A 23,961-nucleotide genomic window follows, 5' to 3' on the forward strand; every position below is an offset into this window, starting at 1 on the left:
TTACTACTCGCTGCTGGACACAGATTGGATAGGCCACGTATTGTAAGTGCGATCTAGAACTTTAAGACTTATTCAACCAGAAATCAAATTAACCACGATTCCTTGTTTCTGGCCACCTTTTATCAGCCAACAAATGAAGTATATCTTCCATGTTTACTTCAGGATTTTATACATACAGTTCAGTTTATACTAAAGACTCAAAGGATACTTTAAATAGGGAAATGGAAGAGGGAAGTGAAGTCATGACACACTTTCCTTCAAATAAGGCAATCATTCAACATTTGAAAAGTTTACTGAAAACTTTTATTGTAATCAAAAAGTGACATAACAGGGTTGTAATGAATTCAGCAAATCATTCTGCTGATATTTTAGAACTGATATCAGCTTTTGCCAGGCAATTAAAAAAATTCAAATGTGAAAATTTCACAGTACAGTAAACTCCACCCCAACTAATTAATGGTGGTTAAAAATAATAGGCCCTAGCAAAACCTCTCATGTTACATGGTCACAACTCACAATTCTGTACAAAAGTTCGTGTTATAAAGCTCTGATGTAAAAATCAAATAATCAAGCAGCAATATTTTAAGTGCAGCACAGGGTCTTCCGTATCATTATTTACAAGGCTTGAATCTCTTTACATTATAACAAAATTTAATACAGATGACTTAGGAATTAAGTCAATTTTTAAAAATCTGCCCTTCTACACAGTGACAGATTTCACTTTTTGGTCATCCTTCTCCTTCTCCTTTTCTTTATCTTTGCTCTTCTTTGACTTCTTTTTCTTATGTTTGTGTTTTTGGCTTTTTTCCAATTCTGCTTCAGTGCCTGCATGCTTCTTATGCTTCTTATGCTTTTTATGTTTCTTGTGCTTTTTCTTTTCCTTCTTTTTCTTCTTCTTCTTGCTGTCCTGACTTTCTGCAGAGCTGGCACTGCTGCTGTGGCTCCGGGTTTGGCTTCCAGAAGGGCTGTGACTTCTGCTTGGACTGACACTCGGGCTGCTCTGACTCTGGCTCCTGGTGACGCCTGCCTGGCTGACTGCTGCCGTGTCCAGGCTCTCCTTTGCTTTCTCCACTACTTTATCTTTCAGTTCTTTAGAAACCTTTCCTGCAGTTTCTTCCTCTTTTATAGACACATTGCTTTCACTGTCACTTTCATTATAGTCTGGTTCAAAAGCAGCTTCATCAGTTTCTCTAGTTAAGTCAGAGGACAGTCGAGAGGAGTGACTTAACTGGGGCTTAGGCTTGATGGTGTTCTTATCAATTTGCCCAGTAACTGGCTCTTTCTCAATCTGTGGGTCAGGTGGGTTAAGTATACTAAGTGATTTATTGCCACTTGACTCTTTACTGTTCTTTGCCTCTAACATATGTTTCTCACGATCTTTACAGGGATTTTTATCTACAGATTTTGTCTCTTCACTTAAGCGTTTAGTATCATAAGTGGCTTTATGATCATGAGGTTTTTTGTCTCTCGTGGGACTAGAATTACTTTTTTTGGAATCTCCTGTTCCTTTTTTAGGCAAATCTCTCTCCTCCCTTGGCTTAGTTTTTTGTCCAGATGCAGAGTCTTTACTCCGAGAAGGAGAGTCTTTTCTTCTTGTTAATTCATTCCTTTCATCTCTACGTTTGGAACTTGAATACTCTCTGTTGTCATAATCTGTTTTTTTGTCTCTGTTGGGAGTGAAGTCTTTATTTGAGGACCCTCGAACGGAATCATGCTTATCTTCTTTCCCAGAAGTTCTAGTCTCTTTGGAAGACTGAGACAGACTTTTAAAATTTCCTTGCTCATTCAGACGGTCCAGATTACTATCTTTCTCTGGCTGAGTGCTGTTGTTCTTTCTCTTTTCTGGGTTTTCCTTTTCCAATACTGAGTGATCTCGATCTTTGGTTTTCCCTTTTTCACTAGATGCAGAGTTTTTTGAACTTTTGACCTCATGCTGTGCAGTTTCATGGCTCACTTCCTTGGCGAGTTTCTGAATTTTCTCTGATGATTCACTTTCTTTTTCAGTATACTTGATTGCATTTGGTGGTTTAGTGCTAACATTTTTTATAACACTGGCAGGTTTTCCTACACTTGATATAGGCTGTGAGGTGGATTTAACATCTTCTTCTTCAGATTCAAAGTCATCTTTATCCCATTTGGATTGGGGAACCTGGATCATAATAATAACATCTTCAGCAGGAGCTGTGTTGTCATTATTATATTCTTCCATTGTTTTAATGACAGTTCGCTTTGTATCTGTTTTTTCTTCAGATTTCCGCACAGGACTGCCTCCAGTTGAACTGGTACTAAAAAGAATTAAAATATTTTTTATTCAATGAAGAACTCGTAACTGTTAAACACTGATGAGTATAAAAAGACTTAACTTAAATATAATAAATGCCCTTTCAAGTTTCAAAAGCCCACTTACTCTGCTCTAAGATATGTGTGTATGATTACATAAAAGTAAGTGTGGCTCACTCCCAAAATCTACTTAACATCTGTTATCTTTTAACAATTGTTATCCTCAAAGACAAGAGTAACCAGCTAACCCCTAACATCAATACATTCTTAAGAAACATATTCTCCTTTTTTCACCCCTGCCATTATCAGCTACCTGGTATAATCCACAATGCAACCCTCCCCCACCCCACCCCTCCCCAATTATCAGATACCTGGTATAATCCACAAGTGTTGAGCTGGATCCTTCAGTTCCAGTCACTTTCCGCCTGACCTTTCCTTTGACTTTTTCTTGTTTCACTTTGCCAGATGTTGATTCCAATTTTTCAGAGGGTTCTTTTGTGTTAGATACATTTTCTGTACTTCCAATTTTTTTACCAGTTTCTCTGTTAAGCTTGATTTTTTTGGCTGGAGCAGCTGATGATGAAATTTTGTCTTTTTCAGGTGTCCTATCCATCTTTTCAATATCAAGCTCCATTTTGCGCTTGGGTGATGGTTTCACTATTTCAGTTACTTCTAATTTAGAGATTTTCATTGAAGATGACTCAAAATCTTTATCTACACTTTTTTCTTCAGTTTTTCTCTTCCTTTTTTCTCCCTTGCTATCAAGTGGTTTACTTTTCTCATTAGGCTTCCTGGCCTTTTCTTCCTTACTAGCTACCTTCTCTGACTTGATGTCTTTGGAGTAGTCCTTCTTCACTTTTTCCTCTTTGACTAGTTTTGTCTCCTGGTGCTCCTTTACTGACTTTGAGTGAGCTTTTCTGGGGGTACCAACCGTCTTTTCATCTTTTTGAGAGGAAGATGATGATTTCACATTGTCAGTCTTCGGGGTCTCCTCTTTGGCTTTTTTAAGTGGAGGTTCAGATCGAGGAGATTTTTCACGCTCTCCATCTAGTTTTTCTTGGGGTCCTTTAGCAGGTTTTACAACAGTTTCTTTTTTGGATACAGTAGATCCATCATTTTTCCGTTTGGTCTTGTCACCTTTTGCTTTAGGTTTATCTTTTTCTCTCTTGTCTTTTTCAGACACTGATTTAAAAGTAATGGATTCAGCATCCATTGGTTCATCTCTAACAGGTGTAGCATCATCTCTACTTGGGAGAACAAACAATGAGTCTGTTTTATTTTCCTCACCACTTGTAGGCTCTCTTGATTTCCTAGAAGTGTCTAGTAACTCTGGGTTCAGAAAGCCTTCACTTTCTTCCCCCTTTCTTCTTTTTCGATGTTTCTTATGTTTATTTCCTTTACCATCTCCTGGAGCATTTTCACCTTCCTTGTCTTTTGACTTTGTATTATCCTTCTGATTGTGACTGTCTCTCGATGAAAGCTTTTCTGGATAGTTGCCACCTACATTTCGACTTCTATGACTCTGTCCACCAGAGTAATCCTCTCTGCGGCCTCTTGTGAAGGGAGAATTCCTAAGGTTAAGTGGTAAAAATCTTTCTGGAGAAAAGTTCTCTCTATTTGCTGATGGTCTAGGCTGTGCTCCAGTAGCAAAGCCTTTGTAATACTTTTCATACCACTCTCGATATTTTCTCTCCCATTCTCGATAACGTTCTTTCTCAAATGGGTCTCTAAAGTCAACACTCCTCCCATAATAAGCTTTCATGTCATAAGGTGGTGGAACTTCTCTGAATCTGTTAAAATATTCACGCTCTGTTTCTCCTTGAGGTACATTACGTTTATTAGGAGACTGTCCCCTAAATGCTTGAGGAGATCTTGATCGTGAGTGATACCGTCTATATGGAGGTGACCTTGACCTAGATCGATGATACCCGTGCGATCTAGACCGTGAACGGTAGTTTCGACTCTTTCCTCTGCCTCTTCTGGGGTATGGAGGTGATCGTGAATAGGAACGAGAATGTGAGCGGCTAAATGATCGAGAATAAGAACGTGACCGCGTTGAACCAGATCTTGATTTAGAATAAGTATATGAACTTCTTGAATAGGATGAACCACTATAGGGAGACTTGGACCTAAAAAAAAAACAAAAACAAAACAATAATTGATAGTTGAGAAAAATATACTAAATAAAATACAGATTCTTGCATTCAAGTATGTTCTCCTCATGGTTCCAGATTTCTTTATATCAAGTTTCATCTTAGATGATTAAAGAGGCACAGTGACCTCTACTGGAATGGAATAAAGTACACAAAGATCAGAGCAATCACTTGTTGCAAAACAAAAGTGAAGTCTTAATAATTAGAGTGAAGTGCATTAATGTACCGTGAATTATATGAGCTAATCAACACTAGACAAAATGCCAATTAAATTTAAATTTTACTTCCTATCTGATTATTTTAAGTAGCACTGATTTTTCTCTTTTTGTCCTTTATTGGCCAACAGTCTAGCTTTAAAAGGAACCATATTTTGAGCATAAGCTTAAAAAAGAAGTCTTCTAAACAAGCTTCTAGGGAATTTTTATAATTCAGTTTTTCTATCATTGTAGTCTACTGTTATTTCATAATTACACAGGTTAATGTTCCAGCAGAAAGCTGTAGCCTTAAGAGGGTCCTCAGAAATGTATTCTTCGGCTACTCCCCTATTTCTTTCCTTCTATAAACATTTCCCAATTTTTTTTCATACTATAAATAACTTCAAGGGACAAGGGTAATTTAATCCCCATAACTGCTAGTTCTACACAATAGAATTTACAGTGAGATATTATTTCCATAAACAGATACTGGGAAATAAGCTACATTTCCATTTCTATAAACCTAGACCGAATCAGAAAAATTCCATAACTGTGATGTTATTTATATCCATAGCTAATCCCTGGATATTCAAAGTCCCATTTGCAATTCTGTTGTGAAGGCTTGCAAAACACTAACCTGGAAAATGAGCGCCTACGCTCCTTTTGAATCTTTTTGTATTCCATCAATTCCTTAGCAAAATCATTTGTAAACTCATCTAGCTTGGACTTTTTCTTTTCCCTAGTAAAATAAAGTTAAAGAGTGAAAGTTAACAAAAACCATTTAAGAAAACTAACAAGACAAATGTAATTAGATTATGAATGAAATGAATGAAATTGCCATTAGTTTTCCACTTTAAAACTATAAATAACTAGGAATCCCTGAGGAAGTTGCTTGTATGACTTGGTTTAAGTTTTAGGTGATTTTTCTTACACTAACTGGAAACACTGGAAAATGCTTCCAAAGATACCTGTTTAATGTTACATCAGAAAATGAACGTGTAGAGTAATTTCAAATTAGAACACTTACTCTTCTTTTAGTCGTCGTTGCTCTCTATAGAATTCTTCCCTGGACAAAGGTGGTGCTTGTGTTGTTGGGATGGTATTAGAATGAGCAGTCTGTACTCCAGATGACACCCAAGGTGCAGATAAATTGGTTGGAGCTGGAGGAAACCCTGGAGGGGGAACAGTATACCCAGCAGGTGGTGGCTGGCCAGGAGGAAACTGAGGAGAGAACTGTGGTGGAGGAACACCTGGGAGAGGAAGTGTGTGGGGAGGAGGCGGATACAAGGGAGGGGGTGGGACAGGCACAAACACTGGAGTTGCTGGCAGTGACGGGCCTTGAGTTCTCTGTGATCTTTCGCTGTGGTGTCGTCCACGGTTTATACTTCTGGAAAAATAATTCCAAGATATTAAAGCATCTGAGATAAGGAAGCTTATCTTTTCTATCCCAAAACTATTTAAATAAGCATCAGGACACTGATATAAACTGAATGTAAAGGTAACATCATTCACATGTTAAAAACAACTTTTCAGGCCAGTTAGGGACTGAGAGGATATACGTTTACAAGGCCTTCTTTATATGGAGACACTATGTTCTCTTGTGAAGTTCCAATTATCACTTCACAATGATCTCTTGTTACTTCCTAATCCATCATTTAAAGGAGCTGATAGGTTAAAGCCTGTGATCTGGTTCTCCCCAAAATGCCTTCCAAGATCAAGTTTAAATGAAGAAAACCCACTTCCTATAATCTTTTTGAGTAAATATGTAAAGACCCTTCAAACTACAACAATTATTAGTTTAACAGTTGTAATCAGTAACTGAAAATCTGTTTTATTCTCACACAGTTAAAATTAAGTGCTAAAATTCTGCCTCATCAAAGAAACAGTGGTTTAAAAAAAAAAAAAAAGTGGGCTTATTTCTGTTAAGCTTTTTAAAAGGATCTTTAAATTACAGGTAACTGGTATACAACAGCAGCAGTAGGGGTTTAGATTTTAAGCCTCTTTTCAGAGAGTCTGATTTAGTAAATATCCTATTAAATACGTGATTTAGCAACAAAACAGTAGTTATCCTTCATAAGCTTAGCAATTCCCTTTGGTGCACTAGAAGATATCCTTAAGAATGACCTAGAGAGTAAAACTTATATGGGTTACTTCTTAGATTGACACTGCTTGTGTATCTCCAGAGCAAGGGTCCCTAACAATCTCCTGTCTCTTCTTTTAGAAGAAAAGATGGCAGAAGACTGGGACAACTGAGTCTAGGAGAGAAATATGTGCAATTCTTCTTCACATTAGGAGTTGAACTGGTTAACATTCACTTTAAATTAATGACAACATCTTAAACATTGTATAGGCTTTACTGACTTCCCTCTACACTCAACAGAGATAAGCCAATATTCTGCTATGTGCTGACAAGGAGAAAGTAGTCCTTAAGAAGGAGTAGCAAAGATGTAGCCTTAAAAAACCAATATTTAAAATACTAAATGTAATCTATTCTTTTATAGGCCTCTCAAGCACAACTCAAGATTTAAGTGAGGTATCTGCAAACCAAATGAACTCATTCCCCTTGCCACTGCTATGCTTTAATTTTTGCTGTATTTTTCAGTGTCATCAGATTACTGTTATTCACGACTTTTAGCAAGCCTACCTGTAGCAGCTTCTCTCTCCTCTTCTAATTTGCTGTGGTGGAGAAACCAAGTATCCAAGTTTGTTGGAACTGTGTGGAAAGATAAAATAGGCTTGAGTATAATACATGATCTTTTGGTGCATAGACTTTAAGACACCTATTTTTTAACTATTCCAGAAACTTTTCCTTACTCCCTGATTCTTGCTCGTTCCAGATAGAGAGATATGAGCAAGCATTATATGTACCTGAATATTTTTTCTGATTAACATTATAAACAATGAAGCCTCAATATAAACTTCATGTAGTACATTTTAATTAGCATTTTATAACGTTACTTTGAACTGTGTGTTTTTTTTTTTTTTTAAAGATCCCATGTACTTAAAAAAAGTTAAGTATTTATTTATTGGCTGTGCTGGATTGCTGCTCGGGCTCTTCTCTGCTTGTGGGGAGCAGGGGCTGGTCTTTGTGGCAGTGTGCAGGCTTCTCACTGGGGTGGCTTCTCCTGTTGCACAGCATGGACTCTAGGGCGCATGTACTTCAGCAGTTACGAACCCTGGGCTCAGCAGTTGCAGTTCCTGGGCTCTAGAGAACACAGGCTCAACAGCTGTGGTGTATGGGCTTGGTTGGTCCTAGGCATGTGGGATGTCCCCGGACGTGGCATCAGAACCCTGCGTTGGCAGGTGGGTTCTTCACCAATGAGCCACCAGGGAAGCCTTGAACTTAACTGTTACAGAAAAGGAAAAGAGTCCTTTTATCTGCTGGGAACTATGTGGAGGTGTCTGACATGTGAGGTAAGTAGCACCATTCCAATCCTACAGATGAGGCAATGGAGGCTGAGAAGTACAATCACACACTCACTGTCATACAGCTAGTAAATGCAGGAGCTGGGATTCAAACCCAGATCTGTCTTCAAATCCTGTATTCTTTCTACTGATAGATTTGTATGTGTGTGTGTTAGTCACTCAGTCATGGCTGACTCTGTGACTTCATGGACTTTAGCCCACCAGGATCTTCTGTCTATGTAATTCTTCAGGCAAGAATACTGGAGTGGGTAGCCATTCCCTTCTCCAGGGAAATCGTCCCAATCCAGGCATTGAACCTGGGTCTCCCACACTGCAGGCAGATTCTTCACCATCTGAGCCACCAGGGAAGCCTTTTCTACTGATACATTCTTAACATACTTTTTCTATAATGAGTCTGATTTATCTTTCAAACAAAAAGATCAAAGTTTTAGAATATAAGCCAGTTTATATAAATTAAATATATGAGCTATATAAACATAAATATTATATAAAACAATAAACAAATCTGATTTTTAATGCCATAAAAAATTATACCCTATAGAATTTTTTGCTTTTTCTTCTGAGAGGAGGAAGGACTTATTACAGGGACTGTTCACAAAGCATGTCGCTCAAACTTCATAGATTTTAATATGTAATAGAATTTAATTAACTGAACTATTCAAAATGAGAAATTTTGTGAATGATACACTTTAAAAAGAATTTATAAGTTTATATTTTAGAAAACACATTCTTTTAGAAAATAATTCTTCATATAGTCTTGAGTTTGTGACATTTTACACAAAAACTGTAAACTACGGCATATAAGAGAGTTTATAATAAAAGACACTCAGCAACACACTACTTAGATTGTAATTTCTATCTCTGGTTTGAAAGCAATCATCTGAAGATTATGTGAAACATATACTTACTGTTCCCAACCTGGTCGACCACCACCTGGACGAGCAGCATTTATTCTTACTGGACCTTGGACAAAAAAATAAGAACAACTAAATATACAATTATATGCTGAATAAAGCTAAAATTATTTTTTAAGGGAAAAAGTTCAAACCAAAATGATTTTATACTCACCAGTTGTGGGGATCAATTGTCCATGCAATAATGACTGTCCAAGCAAAGAGGGGGTTCCAAGTACAGGCACCTGGTAACCCTTTAGAAAAAAACACAAATAGTTAAAAAACAAAACAAAAAACTACTGTAATAATATAAAAAGGTCTCCAAATTTAAAAGCCAATGAAACTTACCTTCTCTTCCATAAGAGCAGTAATTGCAATTGAAGAAGCTCCCTTTGAATGTTCTGATGCAAGTGCTGCAGCTGGCAGTATTTTATTATCTGAATCCCTAGAAAATAAAATAATTTACAACAACATTAAAAGGTCATTACAAATAAAGAATTAAAGGTACAAACTTCCAGTTATGTAAGTAAGTACTCAGGATGCAATGTACAACATGATGACTGTAGGTAACACAGCTGTATGGTATACTGGAAAGCTGTTAAGAGAGATTAAATCCTAAGACTTCTCATCACAAGGAGGTGAGAACTCTTTTTTCCACTTCTTACTGTATTTAGGTGAGAAGATGGATGTTAGCTGATCCTACTGCAGTAATTATTTCACAATATGTGTAAGTCAAATCAGCACGCTGTGTGCCTTAAATTTCAATGAGAATATTTTCCATATTTTTGAAGAAAAATTCTATTATTCCAAAGATTGAGTCATATTTAAAGGCCTCAAACACTTGCGGAGAGGAGCCACCGCACGTCCAAGGAGCAGTGGCTGCGCGCGCAAAGGAGGGCCGAGAGGAGCTACTCCATGTTCAAGGTCAGGAGGGTGGGCCAGTGAGGAGATACCCCTCGTCCAAGGTAAGGGACAGCAGCTGCACTTTGCTGGAGCAGCTGTAAAGAGATACCCCACATCTAAGGTAAGAGAAACCCAAGTAAGATGGTAGGTGTTGCAAGAGGGCATCAGAGGGCAGACACACTGAAACCATAATCACAGAAAACTAGCCAATCTGATCACAAGAACCACAGCCTTGTCTAACTCAATGAAACTAAGCCATGCTGTGTGGGGCCACCCAAGATGGGAGGGTCATGATGGAGAGATCTGACAGAATGTGGCCCACTGGAGAAGGGAATGGCAAACCACTTCACTTTTCTTGCCTTGAGAACCCCATGAACAGTATGAAAAGGCAAAATGATAGGATACTGAAAGGGAAACTCCCTGGGTTGGTAGGTACTCAATATGCTACTGGAGATTAATGGAGAAATTAACTCCAGAAAGCACGAAGGGATGGAGCCAAAGCAAAAACAATACCCAGCTGTGGATGTGACTGGTGATCGAAGCAAGGCCCGATGCTGTAAAGAGCAATATTGCATAGGAACCTGGAATGTCAGGTCCATGAATCAAGGCAAATTGGAAGTGGTCAAACAGGAGATGGCAAGAGTGAACGTCGTCATTCTAGGAATCAGCAAACTAAAATGGACTGGAATGGGTGAATTTAACTCAGATGACTATTATATCTACTACTGTGGGCAGGAACCCTTAGAAGAAATGGAGTAGCCATCATGGTCAACAAAAAGAGTCCGAAATGCAGTACTTGGATGCAACCTCAAAAATGACAGAATGATCTCTGTTCGTTTCCAAGGCAAACCATTCAATATCACAGTAATTCAAGCCTGTGCCCCAACCAGTAACGCTGAAGAAGCTGAAGTTGAATGGCTCTATGAAGACCTACAAGGCTTTCTAGAACTAACACCCAAAACAGATGTCCTTTTCATTATAGGGGACTGGAATGCAAAAGTAGGAAGTCAAGAAACACCTGGAATAACAGGCAAATTTGGCCTTGGAGTATGGAATGAAGCAGGGAAAAGGCTAATAGAGTTTTGCCAAGAGAACGCACTGGTCATAGCAAACACCCTCTTCCAACAACACAAGAGAAGACTCTACACATGGACATCACCAGATGGTCAACACCGAAATCAGATTCATTATATTCTTTGCAGCCAAAGATGGAGGAGCTCTATACAGTCAGCAAAAACAAGACTGGGAGCTGACTGTGGCTCAGATCATGAACTCTTTATTGCCAAATTCAGACTTAAATTGAAGAAAGTGGGGAAAACCACTAGACCATTCAGGTATGACCTAAATCAAATCCCTTATGATTATACAGTGGAAGTGAGAAATAGATGTAAGGGACTACATCTGATAGAGTGCCTGATGAACTATGGACAGAGGTTCGTGACATTGTACAGGAGACAGGGATAAAAACCATCCCCATGGAAAACAAATGCAAAAAAGCAAAATGGCTATCTGGGGAGGCCTTACAAACAGCTGTGAAAAGAAGAGAAGCGAAAAGCAAAGGAGAAAAGGAAAGATATAAGCATCTGAATACAGAGTTCCAAAGAATAGCAAGGGGAGATAAGAAAGCCTTCCTCAGCAATCAATGCAAATAGAGGAAAACAACAGAATGGGAAAGACTAGAGATCTCTTCAAGAAAATCAGAGATACCAAGGGAACATTTCATGCAAAAATGGGCTCGATAAAGGACAGAAATGGTATGGACCTAACAGAAGCAGAAGATATTAAGAAGAGGTGGCAAGAATACACAGGAGAACTGTACAAAAAAGATCTTCATGACCCAGATAATCACGATGGTGTGATCACTCACCTAGAGCCAGACATCCTGGAATGGGAAGTCAAATGGGCCTTAGAGAGCATCACTATGAACAAAGCTAGTGGAGGTGATGGAATTCCAGTGGAGCTATTTCAAATCCTGAATGATGCTGTGAAAGTGCTGCACTCAATATGCCAGCAAATTGGAAAACTCAGCTGTGGCCACAGGACTGGAAAAGGGAAGTTCTCATGCCAATCCCAAAGAAAGGCAATGCCAAAGAATGTTCAAACTACCGCACAATTGCACTCATCTCACATGCTAGTAAAGTAATGCTCAAAATTCTCCAAGCCAGGCTTCAGCAATATGTGAACCATGAACTTCAAGATGTTCAAGCTGATTTTAGAAAAGGCAGAGGAACCAGAGATCAAATTGCCAACATCCGCTGGATCATCAAAAAAGCAATAGAGTTCCAGAAAAACATCTATTTCTGCTTTATTGACTATGCCAAAGCCTTTGACTGTGTGGATCACAATAAACTGTGGAAAATTCTGAAAGAGATGGGAATACCAGACCACCTGACCTGCCTCTTGAGAAGCCTATATGCAGGTCAGGAAGCAACAGTTAGAACTGGACATGGAACAACAGACTGGTTCCAAATAGGAAAAGGAGTATGTCAAGGCTGTATATTGTCACCCTACTTATTTAACTTCTATGCAGAGTACATCATGAGAAATGGTGGGCTGGAAGAAGCACAAGCTGGAATCAAGCTTGCCGGGAGAAATATCAATAACCTCAGATATGCAGATGACACCACCCTTATGGCACAAAGTGAAGAGGAACTAAGAATAGCCTCCTCATGAAAGTGAAAGGAGAGTGAAAAACTTGGCTTAAAGCTCAACATTCAGAAAACAAAGATCATGGCATCTGGTCCCATCACTTCATGGGAAATAGATGGGGAAACAGTGGAAACAGTGTCAGACTTTATTTTCTGAGGGCTCCCTTGGACTGCAAGGAGATCCAACCAGTCCATTCTAAAGGGTATCAGTCCTGGGTGTTCATTGGAAGGACTGATGCTAAAGGTGAAACTCCAATACTTTGGCCACCTGATGCGAAGAGTTGACTCATTGGAAAAGACTCTGATGCTGGGAGGGATTGGGGGCAGGAGGAGAAGGGGACAATAGAGGATGAGATGGCTGGATGGCACTTCATGGCAAATAGATGGGGAAACAGTGGAAACAGTGTCAGACTTTATTTTTTTTGGGCTCCAAAATCATTGCAGATGGTGATTCCAGCCATGAAATTAAAAGACGCTTACGCCTTGGAAGAAAAGTTATGACCAACCTAGATAGCATATTGAAAAGCAGAGGTATTACTTTGTCAAGGCTATGGTTTTTCCAGTGGTCATGTGTGGATGTGAGAGCCGGGATTCTGAAGAAAGCTGAGCACCAAAGAATTGATGCTTTTGAACTGTGGTGTTGGAAGAGAGATCTTGAGAGTCCCTTGGACTGCAAGGAGGTCCAACCAGTCCATCCTAAAGGAGATCAGTCCTGCGTGTTCACTGGAGGGACTGCTGCTGAAGCTGAAACTCCAATATTTTGGCCACCTCATGCGAAGAATTGACTTACTGGAAAAGACCCTGATGCTGGGAGGCACTGGGGGCAGGAGGAAAAGGGGACAGTAGAGGATGAGATGGCTGGATGGCATCACCAACTTGATGGACATGAGTTTAGGTGAACTCCGGGAGTTGGTGATGGATAGGGAGGCCTGGTGTGCTGCAATTCATGGGGTCCCAAAAGTCAGACACAACTGAGTGACTGAACTGAACTGAAACACTTGCAGAGTTCAAAAAATAATAGATCTGCAGAAAATGTCTGCAGTACACAAATATTCTTACTTCAGGAATGCATTATCTGTGATGACAGGATTATAAGGTTTCCTTTTGCACGTAACTAAAAAATTATTAATGGGAAAAAAAGTTTTAAATTACATCCTGTTGTTCCTAACACTGTTCTCCATCACACTTGCATTAAAGTGACTTAAATCAAAGGTGATGTAAACTTCTGGGGAAAATGAGCCAGACTGGACTTTGGAAGAGTTCTTCATATGTAAGTAAAATGTATGATGAAGGAATCTTGTAAAAAGTACAATCTATGAAATGATAGAAACTGGTGCAGTTTTAAGACTATTAAAGCTTAAAAAAAAAAAGTTGCAAAACCAAAAAGAGAAAAAAAGGATTTAGAGTTAAATTCTACTTCCAGCTCTAGTAAGTCGAAAAGGTACTCTAAGGTAAGTCAATGAATAAAAGACCACTCCCACTATTAATCAAATGAAAGGCTGAACTAGATCAGTGGGATTTTATTCTTTTTCATCATGATTTGTGACATGATACTCAAGTTTCCTGTGCTGTACAGTAGGATCTTGTTGTTTATCCATCCTATATATACAAGTAGTTTGCAGGGATCTCTTTAGTATACTTGTAAAGGTCCTACTCCTAAAAATTTTGCTTCTGGGAAAATACCCCTGGCATCTTAATTTTTCAAAGCTGGTTCATTTTTTTAAGACTTGGACTTACAGAGCCACTGGACTATATAGTCATAGGTCCCTTTCATTTCAGAAGCAGTAGGATTTAAGTGAGGTTTTGCTACTCTCCTACATAATTATGCTCCAAAACAATTATTTCTGACCTTTCTACCAGTGTTTCATCCCGTCCCCTCTGTTCTTAGTTCTACTCAAATCTACTGTTTTTTAATACCGTCATTATGATCATAAGTGAACGCTCCCTCCTGTGAACTGCAAAGCTGTTATGGGATACTATTCAACATTTAAGAGGGGTTGCTGGCAATCTGTATAGTTTTTGACTTTGGGACATTTAATCATTTACAAATGAATCTGCTTCATCTGTTTATTCCTCCAGTAAGACTAAGTCATTTCTTTTTTTTTCATTTGGCCATGCTGTGTGGCTTATGGGATCTCAGATCTCCAAAAGGGATTGAACCCGGGCTCCAGCAATTCAAGAGCCAAGTCCTAATCACTGGACTGCCAGGGAATTCCAAAAGACTAAGCCGTTTCTTACAAGTCACCCACCTTACTGAATACAGTAGGATGCTACAGACTGCCAGTCAATAAAACAACAATTTAAGCAATATACAAAAAAAAAAAAAAAAAAAAAAAAAAAAAAAACCATCTCTGGTCTCAGTTGTTTCCTAACAGTGAGAAATACAGACTTACCGAAAAGGTCCATCTGATTTTTCTGAGTGGACTGATATGGAGACTGTTGCAGTTATATCAGGTACGGGGGCTGGGGCAGAAGATGGATTTCCAGGGACAGGAGGGGCCAAAGAAGACTGATTAGAGGTTAGTGAAGACATAGATGGAGCCGGGTGAGTTGATGAAGATGTCACTGGAATCATCAGAGGATCTTGCTGTCTTGATATTGGAGATCTCATCAGAGGCTGTAGGTTCCGCTGGATGAGTGGTCTTGGAGGTGGTATTGGGGGAGGGGGTGGGGGTAACTGTTTTCTTAGTCTTTTCGTATAACCAGTTTCATTTTTGAAGTTATTAACAGCCTATAGACACCAAACATAAAAATGCAGAAAAAGATGCAGTATTTACTCAAGTACAGTTAAATCAAAAGATTTTTAAAAAATTTTCATAAAAAGAAATATAAATATAGCTACCTGTCGTAAGAACTTATTGGCAATTAAAGCGTCAGGAGAGACGTCATTCTGATGACATGTTGGACATGTATGTTCATCTGATTCCAAGAGTGCTGTCCTTATACCTATGTATAAGATTTTAAATATTAACAAAAGCACAGTTAGGAACCCAGTTTTTGGCCATGAATTGAAAAGATGGTTTATATGTGTTCAGTTACACTACTATTTTCCAAGCACACATTACTCATCACTTCTATTCTTAGATTAAGAAATTTAAAAGTAAATTTTAAATTTAAGAAATTTAAAAGTAAAATTTCTCTCCTGGTTATCACTCCTCAGCTCTAACCTCTACCTTAAACACAGAAGTAATGGATATAAGCTAAACAAACATTTAAATTGAGAGAAAGGACACTCTTTCTCAAATACCATTCTCTTTGGTTAGCTAACATCTAATGTATTATAGGGAGAAAACAGAAATATAGCCTAGAAAAAGACAAAATCATTATGTTGTAAATACAGGGCTTTAAAAAAAGCAATCACTTAGGAATACCCCAGTGGTCCAGTGGTTAGGACTCTACACTGCTGAGGGCCAGGGTTAAATACCTAGTCAGGGAGTTTAGATCTTATAAGCTATGTGGCATAAACAAAATTTAAAAAGGCATCACTAGGAAAGGGCATTAATATAGCAGAAGCATTATTCAGGCAAGGAAATCAGAAACATCTATAGCACAGCAGGTAAGAAGGAATACCAAATTACAGATGTACTGATTATGATTCAGTATAGTAAAAAAAAAATTCCAGTTATATAAAGTGGTTTGTAAATTTAAGACACACTCTGAAACAAGCCTTAAGTAACCTCTTCTTGACTTTTGTCTTCACTGAAGAGGCTTCATAACAAAGATTTGTATTCCAAAACTCTCTTTTCTTGTTTTTCTTTCGGCTGCACCACATGGCATACAGGATCTTAGTGGATCTTACGTTCCCTGACCAGGGACTGAACACCCTCTGACTCCAGCAGAAACACAAGGAGTCTTAACCACTGGACCACAAAGGAAGTCCCCCAAAACAATCTTTAGAAATGAAAAGGACCAAAGCAGGACTGGGCAATGAAATCTTTAGATGACATTATTTTCATCTGGGGAAGAACGGAAAAACTTAAGGTAAGTGGCAGAAGAGAATCAAGTGCTAATATAAGATAAATGACTAGGGAAAAAAAGTCACAAGCAACCCCCTGGCAACTGTTTGGATAATATGTTTACAGACCGTAGTTCTCAATCACCCTTAGGAATTTTAGAGTAAGCTATTTTTCACATTCCTAGAAAAGGACTTATTTTTAAAAAATACTTTGGAAATGTCTAAGGCCCCAAAAGCTTTTAAATTTCTCTATACTGATACCATTTAAAACATATTTGAAACAAAAATCCTACATTTTATAAAACCTCAGTAAAGACACCTTGATGAAGGTAAAGAAAGTGGTCAATTCTAAAGGACAGACTTTTTTAAAAAAAAAAAAGGAGCAACAAAAAGTTATTAAATGTTCAGATGCATGTATCAATAATTCATATTTTATCATTTAAATATATATTGTTCTAAGAGCCTTTCCAAGGAAATACACACACTCTAAAATACATATCTTCAAAGGTTCAACATTTCTTACATTCATCACAGTAACTGTTTCCACAGCAGGGAATGACAACAGCATCAGTCATAATATCTTTGCAGATGAGACACAACAACTCATCTGGGATAGGATCATCTTCTTCTGAAGATGATGATGGTTCCTCTGGCAAAAAAGGTGGTTTTTCTTTCTTCCCAATTGCATATGCCTCTCTGTAAAAGAAGGTCTTAGTGTTTTAACACTGTTATGGGAAAGTATTTCCAAGATATTTATATATTCTACTATACAATAGTGGGAACTTATAATCTAGTATGATGCCAAATTAGTTTATACAAGTGTAGTACTTTCCAAAATAAGAAAGCAGTTATGAATATCCTCCCCTAAACAAAAAGATATAAAACAAAATCCTAAGAGAGTATAACAAAACAGAAAGAAAAAAAAAAGCCATAAAATTGGCTAAAAGGATCTTAGATTCTGTATTTCTAAGAACTGTGAGTCAGAGCGGTACTGTGACACAATCAAGTACCACAAAGTTATATTTAAATGGCAGAGACAGGATTTGAGCTTTAGTGATGACAATGCCCTAATCACTGCTCTCCAGCCTACCATGTTTCCTGGAAAAGTTTTTTTCCCCCTGAGTCTAACAGTCTCCAAACCTGTGAAAATACTAGTGTGAATGTCACAATACGGGAAACTAAAATTGGTACTGACATTACACAATTAAGGTGGATAATTCAAAGGAAATATGTCACTAATCACATCTATAATTAATAAACAGAATTAGACTTCAAAACAGTGGTCTTATACTTAATATTATGAGAGATTAATCTATGTATAGACAGTCGGAGTAGGAAATGGCAATCCACTCCAACATTCCTGTCTAGAAAATTCCATGGACAGAGGAGCCTGGTGGGCTACAGTCCATGGGGTCACAAAGAGTTGGACATGACTGAGCACAAGAAATATTAATGATTTAATTAGAAAAATGTGTAAAAAACTTAAAAGTAACACCTCATTAGACATTTGGGGGGTCCATTTTTTTGTAAAAATTTTGTGGAAATGTTGGATATTAAATACATTAAAAACAAAGAAAAAAATAAACCATTCTCAGACTTATCACCACCGCTTCCAATACCCCCATCTTCTCTGTAATCAGGCACATTTGTAAAACATAGGAATTCTTAGAGAAATCTTTTCTCTTTCATTCAGGAACAGAGTGTGTTCAACTCAATGCTAAAAATGAAAGAATCTCATCTGGACAGAGCAGGGTACCTTAGGTGTGTTATTTGTGTTGCAGTTGCTCCATAGACATCACCACGATTCCAGAAATAAGTATCAATTTGCTTATGCCCCATTGTTCCCAATTTGTGAAAGAGGAGTCTCCCACTGCCCAAAAGAGAGAAAAGAAAAGAAAAAAAAAAAAGAGGAGAACAGAGGATAGAAAAAGAAACAGAAGAAGAGTCTGAGTTGCGTATCAGTGGTGTTAGTGGAGAGGGTGAAAGTTTCATTTAAAATATTTGGGTTCCCATTTTCCCCAGTATTTGCTGTGTGTCTGTCACAAATGCACTTTTGTACTCCAGGATTCAAACAGCAATGAAGTTAATTATTAGTTATGAGTTTACAGGTGATGTTAATTCTTCCAACACAGATTTCTACTTAAATACTTTTACATTCACATCTTATTGTATTAAGATGAAGCGGTCTGCTCTTAAACTTTGTCTGTAAAAAGCCATCAATTTCAACCTAAAACTGTTTGGATGCATGTATGAAATGTCTGAATTAGAAACAGCATACAACAAACTGCTCTAAGATGAACCACAAAAACACACAATGGTAGACTGATAAAAAATAGATGGGAGTGAAGCTGAGAAAGTGAGCAGGGTTGGGAGTTTAGAAAAACATTAATTCTTATCTGTTAACTAAAACAATGTATTTACCTACTCAAAAACAATCTTTTTTCAGAATCATTCTGTAAGCGTAGCATTTTCGTTGTCCTTACCTGCTCATCACATTTTGATAATATAGCACAAAGCCGACAAAAACTGTTCTTAATAAATATTCTGTCACTGGGAACATGGATATCTATTCTTTAAATTGATGTTTCTCAAGGCATGCCTTGAGCATCCTCTAACCTCATATTCTCCTGGAGGACTTGTTAAAGATGCAGACTGAGAATATAATCCCTCGGGGGTGGGGAGAGGAGTGGGACAGGGCACCTAGACTGTTTTAACACACTTCTGCAAGAGATTCTTTTGTACAATAAAGTTACAGAGTCACAGTCTCAGGGAACACTTAATACTGTGTTTTATGTTGTGTGAGTTTGCAACAGTTGAGGGTAATCAAAAGATAACTAAATGTATTAATAAAAGCAGATAAAATGGAAAGTGACCCAACTGAATTATGCCACTAGGTTTCCTGTCTATTCATTTCATTAAAAATTGGCTCCTAAAATAAAACCTGAAAACATGTGAAAAATAAGCATTAAGGTATGGCTTACAGAGCTACAAACAGTTTATAACAGAAAAACAGTTCTGAACTGTTATATAACAGATCTCAACTAACAGTTTATAAAATAAACCATACTTTAGAATCTTAAGATTCACATAGTATATCCAAACTAGTCAAGATACTTGAGTATTTCCTATAATCTTCACACTTAAATCTGCCTTGATATCTTGCAGAACTTTTATTCTTAAGCCTCTTGTTTCTTAAAAAGCCTAAGACACTTAACTTGTTCATTTAAAAGATGCAAATAGCATACAAGATTATGTAGGAGTATGTATGTGAATGAGGAAGAAAGCAGGGAATGACAGAAAAAAGAAAAATTAGAAGACCACAAGGAAAGTGGCACTCACTGGTAACAAAAACCCCAAATACATTTTTAATTTGCTTTAAATGGAGCAGACTGCAGCCTCTCATTCTTAACACAGAAATGCGACATATAGACTAAGACTTGGTATACAATGTTTGTAAGGAATCCAAGTAGCCAAGTTACAAGCCCAAGATTAAATAAAACACTATCACCGGGATTGACTGTTATCTCCACAGATCATACCCAATTTGAATACTTACGCATCTATAGTTGGTATGGCATATTTTCCAGTGTTGGTAAGCATTGCACCTTTCATGTTAGGATCTTTCACTTCCATCATAAAACTTCTGGGAATTCCAGTGCTCTTTTTAATCCTAGGACCAGATTCAAAGTTCTTATCCTACAGGTAGGGGAAAGGAGAGAGGAGGAAGAGAAAAAGCAGTTACCATTATTTAATAATATTAGCTAACACACAGTATTTACTATCTGCTTGTATTATTTGTAGAGCTTTACATGTATGATCTCATTTAATCCTCACAACAGCCACGTGAGGTAAGTACTATCACTATCTTCATTTCACAGAGAAGAAACAACAGGCTTGGAGACATTCACGTAACTTGCTCACTCAGTGGCAGTGTCAAGATTTGACACCGGTAGTTTGGCTCCAGAAGCTGTGCTCATTTGCCACTATAACGTAGAAGCCAATATTTACCAAGAGAAGTAATATGGCTAAGGAAAAATTTTAGTTTGAACTTACCCCATTTGTTGGGCAATTCTTAATATAATGGCCAGGTTTACCACAACGGAAACAAGTATAAGATGGAGGTGGTGGACCTAAAGGTTTCTTCATGTAACTGAAAGGGGAAAAAAAAAGATTACATGAACACAAAGACTTTTTAAAAAAAAAAAAAGCTCTTGACATGGGGGGCTGTTAAGTACCACCCCAAAGTACGTACTAGAATAAAGTACTTATAAACTTACTTGATCGGGTCGTATTCATGGCCAGATTGCGACATCATTGCTTTAATTTTATCTTCTTCAGAAGCATTGGCTTCAGCCAGATTGGCAGTCTGTTTAACAGGTAATTATTTGACACACACATTAGAAACACATTTAAGACCACACAGCCAAAGACAACACCACTCATCCTGTAAAGAGCAATATCTAATCTTGCATAAAAACAGTTATTAACAAGTATAACCTAGAAGAGGCATGGGGAGTGCCTTAGGTCATTACATGATGTTTGGGTGTCTATGGGTTGAAGAAAGTCCTTCTGGGGGCACTCAAACCTTAGACCCTGTTTGTACCTTACATTAAGATTTACATACTACTCTTCTAAGTTAAAAACTGAGATTAAGTTAGAGAAACACTTGACATTTTTAAATATTAAAAATAATTCAAGTGTCATAGCATTAAGCATCAAGTGTCAAGCACACGACTTAGAGGTAGGGTTGGGGACAGGACACTGAACATATTATGCAGCAGATACTAGAAATCAGAAGGCTCTTTAAGTAGTGGTGCCAAATTTAAAATTAAGTGCAAAGCACATGCATTGAGCATTCAAATTATAAATCCAACTCTCCAAAGATTTATGAACTTCATCTCTGAGGTATTACATACAGTAGTCTAGATAATAAGCAGGGTCTAAGGGAGTGAGTCCTAATAACTTGAATCTTCAAGCATCTAGCACTCATTATCAGCCATTCATTAGGTTTTAGCTTTACATTCATCCACAAAACAAGCAACCAGTTTTAACACTTTATTGTAATTTTATATACAAAGAATGCTTAACATTAACAGAGCTTAGAACAACAGCAACATTTACAAAAAACTGGATTACAGATGTTGAACAACTAATTTGTTTGAACCCAAACATTAACTTACAAATAGTTAAAAAAAAAAAGTCCCCCAAACCTCCAAAACTCCCCAACTGCTTCCCACAAAGAAACAATGGAGGAATAGACCAGAACTCAAATATGGTCCTTACAGTACAGAAGACTTTAAACAGTGAACTATAAGTTGCTAAAGATGTTAACTCTATGCTAAACCACTTTGCATTAAAAAATTATTGAGGTTGGTTTTAGAATTATCAACTTTATACTTTTCCCACAACAGGAGTTTAAAAAGCTGTATTTGTTACTAGGACATTTTGGGGATACATTCTAGGGGATAAGGACAAAACCTACAACAAAGCCAAGGACAAGATAGGGACAGCACTAATGGAAAACTTGTCTACTAATTCACTTTGGTTGCTAAATATAATTTTATATTTCTGATAGCAGGGGAAAAAAGGATTTTTGGAAAACTTCCTTCTTGGCCCTCAAAACACTACCTGTTCTCTATCATTTGCCTTTTTTCCCCTAAAGGCATAATTTGCAAACTAAGTCTATTGTTTTAAAAATTAATCCATCACTAGTGCTTTCCCAAACAAAAGGTACACACTGTTGAGCAGAAAACTGCAAGCAATCTTATCGCAAAACATGGCATATACAATGATTTCAGGAGGTAACAATTTGCCCCTCTGCCAAACATACACATTGGTATATTCCTGCGAACAACTTTATACATTTACACAATTCATGTAGTCTGTGTTCAAACAAATTAGGTTGTTTAAAACTTTTTCTAATGCAGACAGACTACAAGTCTATAGCATAGAGAAACAACTGTATCACATTTAAAACGTTAACTTTCAAGGGATCAATTCAAATATTCAAGAAATAACCACGCAATTGTCCATGTAAAGGAAAGCTTCTATTTTGGCTGCATAAAGTCCACATAAATTACAGCCAAAATCAGGGAATTCCTCCAGAAATCTGTTAGTTTCCAATGTATAAATAAACAAAATGTATGAGAAAAAAGGCAAGTAAGTGTAGCTTCATTTGTTTCTTCTGTCTTGAAGATGAAACTCCAACATTATGGTGAAGCAAAATACTCCCCCTATCTTCTCAAAACAGCAGCTACTCTTTACAGGATAGTAATAATATGTACAAATGTTTCTGCAAAGTATTTCCTCCCCCAACCCCTCTTAAAACAACTGCTCCACATTAAAAAAAATTACGATGTTAGAAAAAGATTTATATTTTCAAGAATATATATATACCTTTGTAAGCTGGGCCAGAGAAATAGACGCAGAAGAGTCATCAATCTGTTCATAAAAAATTAAACACACATTCAAGTTCCACACTGAAAACATCTGAAAGTGATCATTTACTCCCTACTGCCACTTAATGTTCAAATATCGGGTATTTTTATTAGAAGTTTTCCAAAGAATGTTATCTTGTTTTAAGCTGAAATGTAGCTCACCCAACTTATCCTTTTCCACACATCTCACATACAATAAATAAAGGTTAATGGTTGAAGGGGATGCTATTACAATGAGAAAACAGTAAAGAAAAGGATAGGAAAGCTGCTCAGTGTGGTGATTAAATACTAAGAGTCCCAGGTTTATCAGTGATTTCTAAAACTAATGATGCTCAAGACAATGTACACTAGAAGAGAGAATAAGAAATCTTTCTAACTTTCCTATAATGCCAGTATACAACCCTGTAAAAACAAGCAGCTCTTTAAAGGCTCAGATAATTGCTTTAATAAAACAGCTCCCAAATAATTGCTACTTTCCCCTCTTTTGAGTACGTACTGCTCGGTCTGAATAAGTTTATTCTCCCATGCAAAGCATCAGTAGCTAATCTCGCCAAAGAAACCACAGCTTTATCAGGGCAAAAATTTTAAGCCAAATAAAGGGAAACAAAAGACATCCCGAGGCAGGGCAAACAGAGCAGTTATAGGATGGACTTCAATATGCGGGGGAAATAGTTACTTTAATCAAAGGGAGCAAGTATTAAACATGGATATGAGGGCTTTAAAACACGTATGTTCAAATGTATTTAAAAGTGCTTCATTATTTGTTTCCCTGAACTATATTAATATCAGTTTTTAAAAAGTGTTTATGCATGGGTGTGTAAATGTATACACACACACAATCTTTAGCGTGTAACTCTAAAGACATGATTTCCCTACAAGTGTACCAAAATGAAAACATTATCAGCTTCCTATATAGTAAGTGGGTTGCTTATTCAACATGTTACAAATTTCTCATGCATTACTGGTCAGAACTCTTCTTTAAAATGGAGAGAATGTAAAGAGATGTCTGGATCAAAGGAAAAAAAAAGTGAGTCTTCATCATGCATTTTTCAAGGATTCCAAAGAACTGAGA

At 37.4% G+C, this 23,961-nt stretch overlaps 1 protein-coding gene across 2 annotated transcripts in view; it reads right to left on the minus strand.

Annotated features, from left to right (window-relative positions):
- Window positions 1-280: 280 nt before the first annotated feature.
- RBBP6 (RB binding protein 6, ubiquitin ligase) overlaps window positions 281-23,961 on the minus strand; it is a 35,571-nt gene continuing 11,890 nt past the window's right edge. The window contains exons 4-18 of one of the 2 annotated variants that reach the window (XM_027527668.1): window positions 22,849-22,893; window positions 20,730-20,818; window positions 20,506-20,602; window positions 20,009-20,148; window positions 16,976-17,148; window positions 15,340-15,443; window positions 14,891-15,228; window positions 9,295-9,391; window positions 9,122-9,200; window positions 8,962-9,016; window positions 7,272-7,340; window positions 5,655-6,014; window positions 5,265-5,366; window positions 2,652-4,409; window positions 281-2,285 (exon numbers count right to left, since the gene is read on the minus strand). In XM_027527668.1, the coding sequence (XP_027383469.1) occupies window positions 701-2,285; window positions 2,652-4,409; window positions 5,265-5,366; window positions 5,655-6,014; window positions 7,272-7,340; window positions 8,962-9,016; window positions 9,122-9,200; window positions 9,295-9,391; window positions 14,891-15,228; window positions 15,340-15,443; window positions 16,976-17,148; window positions 20,009-20,148; window positions 20,506-20,602; window positions 20,730-20,818; window positions 22,849-22,893 (5,091 nt within the window). In that variant the 3' untranslated portion in view covers window positions 281-700. The remainder of the gene's footprint in view (window positions 2,286-2,651; window positions 4,410-5,264; window positions 5,367-5,654; window positions 6,015-7,271; window positions 7,341-8,961; window positions 9,017-9,121; window positions 9,201-9,294; window positions 9,392-14,890; window positions 15,229-15,339; window positions 15,444-16,975; window positions 17,149-20,008; window positions 20,149-20,505; window positions 20,603-20,729; window positions 20,819-22,848; window positions 22,894-23,961) is intronic. The other variant, XM_027527669.1, reaches the window with a different exon arrangement.

Source organism: Bos indicus x Bos taurus, chromosome 25, assembly GCF_003369695.1.
Source record: "Bos indicus x Bos taurus breed Angus x Brahman F1 hybrid chromosome 25, Bos_hybrid_MaternalHap_v2.0, whole genome shotgun sequence".
NCBI lineage: Eukaryota > Metazoa > Chordata > Mammalia > Artiodactyla > Bovidae > Bos > Bos indicus x Bos taurus.